This window comes from Gastrolobium bilobum, unplaced genomic scaffold (genome assembly GCF_033153095.1).
Source record: "Gastrolobium bilobum isolate Gb01-03AN ecotype WA unplaced genomic scaffold, APGP_CSIRO_Gbil_v1 utg12004, whole genome shotgun sequence".
Classification (NCBI taxonomy): domain Eukaryota; kingdom Viridiplantae; phylum Streptophyta; class Magnoliopsida; order Fabales; family Fabaceae; genus Gastrolobium; species Gastrolobium bilobum.
Window position 1 is genome coordinate 25,852 of NW_026895770.1, and position 8,191 is coordinate 34,042.

Here is an 8,191-nt window from a genome sequence, read left to right on the forward strand (position 1 = left end):
GGACAAAGCACGCTGAAAAATCTCGTGTTAGTGTGTGGGGATAGTCGTTGATGTTTGCAAGTGGCCGGATGTTACATACCGTCGCCGAGACTTGAAGATAAGAGATTATTTTTAGTAGATTCAACTATTTTTCTCCACATACCATTAGTTCTTGTTTGATCCTAGAGGGTCATGGTTACTGTGGGATTTACAGACTAGTGATATTTATGGAGGAAACAGCCATAGGCGATGGCAAATCATTTATGCACAAGCAATAAATAGAAAATCAAATGGGATGATATGTATGCAATGTAACAATTAGAGAGGCTAAGGTTTCAAGAGAATTATTTGTTAGGTTTAACTCTTCATTTACAAAGGGGTTTATCAAACAGTGGATAAGGCCCATTTTTTCAAAAGTTTATGGGGTCATTATAAAAGTTCATAATGATTCTAAGTAATATGTAAAAGAGTTTGTTAATATGTAATTACTACTTCGGAAATTAATATCATTTCACCTGGAATGAATAAAATGTGAAGAAAGGAAGACGAAAAAGAAAAAGTTGTTTACTAAATTTTCAATGATATTCATAAGAAATCAATTATTGTCACGGCGGTCAAGCTTTATTAAGCCTTTCTTTTTCCTCTCTCTCTCTCTCTCTCTCTCTCAGTAAAATGTATATACCAAAATGAATTTGATTCACACATACGGATCAGACTGAACGTGAAGAGGAGGTAAAAAGTATAGTCAACTTAATACTAATGATATGATTACTCATAATTACAAGTTTAGACATTTACATATCAAGCTAACTAATCATCATCATCTCTTGGTAATGTAGAGAGATCATAGATGTCCTTTTAGTCATAAGAAAGAGGATATGGAAAAAAGTGAGGGATACAAAAGCAAAAAAAAGTTACAAATGAGGCAGACAATAAAGCAAGCCCGTGATAGTAATAATCATAAGAATATAAACAAAGTGAAGGCATGCATGCCCAGTAATATATATATATATATATATATATATATATATATATATATATATATATATATAAGCACTCCATAAGCTAAGCTAGTATGACCATAAGGATTGTCCCATGTTGGCTTGATCAACGACCGTGTCCATGCCAAAAAGGGACTTGGTCTGTGAAGACATGAGCCTGCTTGATTGGTATATGTTCTCTGATGATGAATTGGAGGCTGCATGAGGCACTGATTGTTGCTGCTGATTTGATGAAGTTGAGAATTGGCGCATTTTCATGTGCACAACCTCTGCCTGTGCCATTGCTAATTGGGTTTGGAGCACATCAACTTGTTGCTGAAGAGAGGATATGGCTCCTACACATCCATACACAGGGTCCCTCACCCTTGCATTGGCTTCATATACCATCGAACTAACCGCATCACTTCGTTGGTGTTCTGGTAATTCCTGCAAATTTTGAGCATAAATAGCATTAAACATTAATTAGAAAAATCTAATTTAAGCCAAATATAATGTGACATCTTAAGTGACTTCAGGATAATGATTGTTTGGTCATAGCGAGGTTAGACCATTCAAAAATAAAATAAAAAAGTTATATTAGTAGTTTATTTAGAGGAAGGTTACACGTATAAACTTTTTCCCTCACAACCTTTTATTACTATTATTATATATGATGGGTAGATTAAAATCAAATCAATAGCGACAAAATGATATTACTTAAGAATCCTTGATTTAATTTTAATCTATAAATAAAAAAATAATTATTAAAGTTTGAAAGGAAAAAAAGGTCATAAATATATTCTCCTTGATCTATTTATGTAACTTACATAAATGTGTCCGATTGTAAATGTGAATAAGTAAGGAACTTCACCCAAACAGATTACAGGGAAGAATATAAAACTGATCGTAAAGGGGAGGCTATCCTGTCCACTTGTGAATTTTTTAACCTAGATGCATATACTAGCTTTTTGAATTTGTAGTGAAGATATGATGTAAATCAAAGGGGTCGCTTGTATATAAATAGATCGGATGCTTAGTCAAAAAGGACCTCTTTATATGATAAGGTGAATGTTGAAGTTGGTTATTTTGGAGGGGAAAGTAAAAATATTATATAGTTGACTAGAGACAATATACAATAGCATCAAAATCATAACACTAGAAAAACAATGTATACAAATCATAATGTCCCAACAAGCCATTGAATTCTTTATTCTTTTTTGTCGTGACCGAAATTGCAATTGTTTTTCTCGGCCGCTGTATTCTGGAATTTAGGGTAATGGTTTAAAATTAATGAATTTAATTTATTCAAGTTTAAATAAGGATACATTCTTCTTGACTTGCTTAACGGTATTTAAAAAAAAAAAATCTTATTATTCGAGCGGTAATCTAACTCGATTCAAGCAACACCACAAAAATGTTAGATATTTAGAGTCTCTCTCTGACACACACACATATATACACTAAAGACACCTATAAGAATACATACTTGTCCATGCATGCTTGTAATTGATTATCATATATTAATCTGCTAATATATACATGTCTTAGCTAGAGGAAAGAAAAAAGTAGTCAGTATGTCATCAACGCATCATGCTTACAAAATTTTCTAAACATAATTTATTCAGAAGATGAAATATCTTTATCCGGGGAATCAACATCATTTTTGGACATGTACGGGTCACTATCAGTATAACCCTTGTTCTACAGACAAAAGAAAAGGTGTGCAAACTAATTATTCTCTCTCTTTTTCCCTGAAATATCATTGCACAAGGAGTCCAAGACTGGAAGCCAAGCGGTGGTCATAAAGAGAGATGTTGAACAAATTGGGATGTGTATATAACCACCAGTAATAATGAAGCAAACAACATCTTTTTTACTTTAGCCTCTTCACACTGAGTGTGGATTTCAAGTAGTAAAGTTAATTTATATACACACCTGATCCTTTTTACTCTTTATATGTGCTAAGGAATCATATGATGTATTATTAATATAATTTTTTTTTCAATCACGAAGTGGGTATTTGAACTGGGTCGGCCCTTTTTACGAATCGGTATCCAAGTTTTAATATAGGCTACACTAATCCAGTTTTAGGTTTGAGCTTTTTTTACCTTCCTTAGGAATTTGGACTCTCAGAATTTGAACTCATTATTCTTTAAGCAAGTCAAATCTTAAGATTTAAGTACTAATCTGATTTCAAGCTTGAACCTCTTTACCCTCATTGGAAATTGAGACTCTCAGGAATCGAATTCATTATCCTTTAGACAAGTAAAATCTTAAGGTCTAGTTGGGACGCCACTATACCAAAAGTCTTGGGTTACTAATATAATATACTTTTAACAAAGTTGAATGAGAATTATATACAGTGAATTAAAAGTGGGGACTGTAGGGCCGGTCATCAACTGTAATTAACCACTATAACGGAAGTAAATATGGGAAAAGCAAAAGAAAGATATCCTTTTCACTTTTATTGGAAACTACTTTCAATTTAAAAATAGCATAATAGCTTATGATATATCAATAGGCTAATAAGGACCTAATTAATAGACTCATGATCTGTGAAAGCAGATATTGTTTGTAACAACCTGTGCAATTAAGGAAATTAGAAAGAAGTATGTAGAGAGGGTAGTTTTTTTTTGGAGATCGGTAGCAAATTTTCTTTGAAGTGGGTTCAGTGTCCATTTTCAAGTCATAATAACAGTTAAGTATTATGACTTGAGCAAGTTTTAGTTCTCTTAGAGAAATTATATGCAAAGTTGTTAAGTATTAAATTATTTATGTACCTTAGTGCAACAGTTAATTTAAATAATTATTGAAATAATTTATTTATAATATACGGTGTCAAAACTTGTATAACAATATACTTTAGAGTTCAACCTTTGTTGCTCTACGGACAATTTGACAACTATCACAATTGGTTGGGAATTATTTAAGACCAGTCATATAGATTCAATTAATTTTGAAACTAGTTATAACTAAATTGAATTTGGTGATATTTATTTTAAATCAGTTCATATCTAATCTAATTTAAATTTATTTAAATTCAGAAAACTAAGAATACTTATTGACCACTCAATAATCATCCTTGAATCTACCTGAAGGAGAGTGAAAGGGACAAGGAAAAGAAAGAGAGAGTATAAAAGTAATTAAATTAGAAAAAACTAACAGGGAAATAATTTTTTGAAGAACTAATTTTATCTAAAAGTTGGTTTCCACAAGAACCAATTTTTAAAAATTTCGATACGTATCAAATACCCTTATATTTTAAAGCTGATCTCATTGCACTAAGATATTAATTTATAAAATTTCTCAAACACACCTTAAATAAAAGCTAAATTATAGCACAAGGTTGGATGAGCATGTAAATTGACCAAACTTTAAACTTAATTTACATGAGAGTGTGTTAAATATAAAATCTCGCGTTATCACCTAATTGTCTTTTATTTAGAGTGAATATATCTACCAAAGATAAATGTCATGACTTGAGCTCTATTGCAATAATATACAGTTTGAGAAGAAGTAATTAGCAGCATCTTTTTCTTTTACAAAAAAATTCCCACACTTTCTTTAGATTATTATGATTCTCCCATATGTATAATTGTCAATATATATATATATATATATATATATATATATATATATATATATATATATATATATATATACCGCTTTTACAACAAGCCTTCTTAACATTCGATCTACTTAACAAAAGAACTTGTAAGAATAAAAATGTTGAAAGGAACCTACACCTACCTACTCTATTTCTACATGAAGAAAATGACTTGTCATGAAAAAAGTATTATACTTTAATATTTTCATGAAAATGACAGAAATTTCACGCGTGGACATGTTTGTGATATGAGAGGTGCATGAATGAGATCGAAATGAACCTGTAACATTTTGTTGACATTGCTAGCCCCGAAAACCTTGTGGACACTGCCAAATTTCTGGGGTTCATCAGCAGGGAAATAAGGAGCAAAAACACAATCCTGAGCACATCTTCTTCGAAGAAGCTTGCATGCCGCACATGGTGACATTGCACCTTGTTTTTTACCACCCTCCTTCATATTGTTCCAAGAAGAAGAATAGGTCAATGTGCTATAAACCCTTTGAGCTTTTTGATATGCTTAAACCTAGAAACAAAGATAAAGCAGAAAAATAGCTAGGATTGAGAAATAGGGCAAAGTGTATGCAGCTAATGGGGCTTGAAAATGAAGAAAGAAAAAAAGAGAGGGGAAGGTGGACTTAAGGAGGGGAATGAAGATGATGTTATATAGAGACTTTAATGTGACAGAAAATCTTTAAGGGTCCCACAAAAGAAGAGGCTCTAGATTGTGCTCGACAAAATCATGGATGTTGATAAGATCTTTTGCCCCACCTTGCTTATTATTTTTTGTCTCACTATTTTATTTTATTTTTTATATGCGCTCCCGTCACAGTTTGAAAGTTCTTCATGAAATTCAGAGGATTCCATCGGTTCAGAAGAAGCCATCAATATTTTTGCTTCTGTTTGCAGACAATTATTGATAGAAATTGTAATGTTAATTGCAGAACTGTTTCTCTTCACAATCAAGTGCATTTGTCAGTGTTCCTCATTGATCTTGTGCTTTCTCTTTTGATCCAAAAGTAGCCAATGAATTTTCACTTTCCTCAATTCGTTTCTAGGATATTTACATGGTAAACACAAAACAGTTCGCTTTGCACTTTGTCATATGTTCGAATCCCGTGGAGAAATATTGGTTCAAAGTTGAATAATTATTATAGTCGTTTGATTTGTGATTAGTTTCATATTTGAGGGGGGCTTCTTTTCCCATACCCGGTAAACCTGATTTGGCCCAAAGAAATAATTAAAATAATGAAATCAATAATAAAAAAAAAAACTTACCCAAAAAAAATTAAAGAGAATAGTCTATGCGCCCTCAAATTAGGTGGGGAAAGAAAAAAAAAATATCATTTACCATGATGTTAATTGAACCTGACAACATAAATGCTGTATTTAATTAATTGTTATTCATAGGATATACTAAAAGAGTATAAGCAACGTGTATAGTTAGGGTATATATTAAAATATAAAACCAATATTTATTTTTTATTAAACTATCTTATTTACTTAAAAATGAAATTTTATTTTATTTTATAATATTAAATATTTATACTTTATATGAATAATTTTAATTTTTTATTAGATGGAAAATATTAACAAAACTCATTAAAATTTAATGCGTGTTGATGAAAACAATTCATGTACATTTCAAATTGAGAAGTTTATGATCTTTTATAATCATAGAAAAACTCAAAGGTCAACCTCAATTAATTGATAATATCTCCAGTTATTTATTATGACTGAATGCACACACGGACAATAAGTAGGTTTGTATATTAAACTCTAAGTCTAGGTCAATTTTTTACAATAATTTCCTCGCACCCATTATATATTTATATATTCCATTATTTTAGTAATTTTCTAAACCTGTTTCTTATTATATATATATATATATATATATATATATATATATATATATGGGTTTTATAATTCTCATTTAACATGAGAATTCAAATTTTCCTACACACCATTCGATTTCCGTGCTGACATGGGTCCTACATATAATTTTTTCTAACACCTGGGTCCCACATGTTTTTTTATCTCTACAACATGAGAATTGAATTCTCATTTAACATGAGAAAATCAAACTCATATATATATACATATATATATATATATATATATATATATATATTGAAAACAAACTTATGGTATTCATATAAGGATATTCTAACGCAAACACATGCGCTCACACACATGGTACATAAGGTAGTTATTGGGTCACAAGTCAGGCCCAATGAAACACATCGAAACAATAAATTGGGATTCAGAGTTTGACATGGGCAGTTCATGGAGATGGTAGCATAATTCGTTTTTTAGAACTTGGTTAGCATTTGAGTTATATTCTCATTTTAAGTACAAGTGCACAATCAATATGTCCTAGACCATCGAATAATTTCATTTTCCAGGGCAGTGTCTAACACACATTGCCATACAATTTGAAAATCAGAACCTCAATCTTTACATTATTATTAGTTGCTTAATTTAATTAATTTGATTGATTATTCTCACATTGTTTGATGGCCAAAAGTAACTGTTTTTGCATTGTAATGGGCAAGGATAGGAGAAAACAAAGTAAAAAAAAAAAGAGGGAAGTACGTGCGCCAAATCAAGATATAAACATAGATATATTCTAAGTTGTTGACAAGCAGGGTCCTAGTGATACATATAATTTCCCATGACAAAGACTGCTCAGAATGTTAACTAAGTCTATATAGAAGAAAACAAACGTTAAATGACCATCTAATATTCTTAACAACAGGAATATGTAAGGTGGGATGATTACGTCTTCCATTTTCATAATTTTTCAACATATTTTATGCCGTTTCTTTTACCTCTACTAACAAGGGATTAAGATGGGTGAATAGCGTCTATAACCTGCAGATGACTTTTATTATTTAATACTAATTTTGTCTTCCCTTTTTGTTGCTTAACTTGATCCTTAAGCGACATTGTTGGGTCTAATATCCACCCATGTCTTTATTTTATGTGCTTTAGATTTTTCCAATGACCCGTCGTGAGATCTTGACACAAGCTTTACAAGCAGAGAGAAAGGGATTTGAATGTCACAAGAGAGAAAAGAAACTAAGTTCATATACTAAATTCCAAGTAATAGGAAAGTAAATGACAAGAAGTGAATCAAAATTGCAAACGTATGACATGCACTAACACCGATTGGAAGGAAAAATTTGACAAACAAAGATATGTATGCTTGGTAATATAATTGATATGAACTGACTTTTGGAGGCATGTAATATCATTGAGAATATTTGCACCATTTGGCACTAGTTGTATACTTTATAGTATTTTAATACCAATGTCATCTTGTGCACTACCAAATTAAAGACGCACTACCACATCAAAGGATATATTTGTCAGTAAATGTTACACATGAACATTAAAATGACGAATACTTCAAGGGTTGGTAATTATATTAATTAAAAATATGGCAAATTAACGTAGTTAAAAATAATTAAGAATCATAATTAATCTCGATATTTAATAAAATAGGGTGCAAAAAATCTCAACGTGGATTAAATAGGAAGAAAACTTCTCATCAATAAGATGAAATTTGATAACCAATGAAATTGGTTCAAGTGGTACATTCTTGATTTTGCTTAAGTAATTAAAG

General features: G+C 30.9%; 1 protein-coding gene across 1 annotated transcript; it reads right to left on the reverse strand.

Annotated features, from left to right (window-relative positions):
* Nucleotides 1-1,049: 1,049 nt before the first annotated feature.
* LOC133295739 (LOB domain-containing protein 4-like) lies at nucleotides 1,050-5,023 on the reverse strand. Its single transcript, XM_061494591.1, has 2 exons — nucleotides 4,847-5,023; nucleotides 1,050-1,406 (listed from the first exon to the last, which is right to left on the reverse strand). Exons 1-2 carry the CDS (start codon nucleotides 5,021-5,023, stop codon nucleotides 1,050-1,052), a joined length of 534 nt encoding a protein of 177 aa, XP_061350575.1.
* Nucleotides 5,024-8,191: the final 3,168 nt, after the last annotated feature.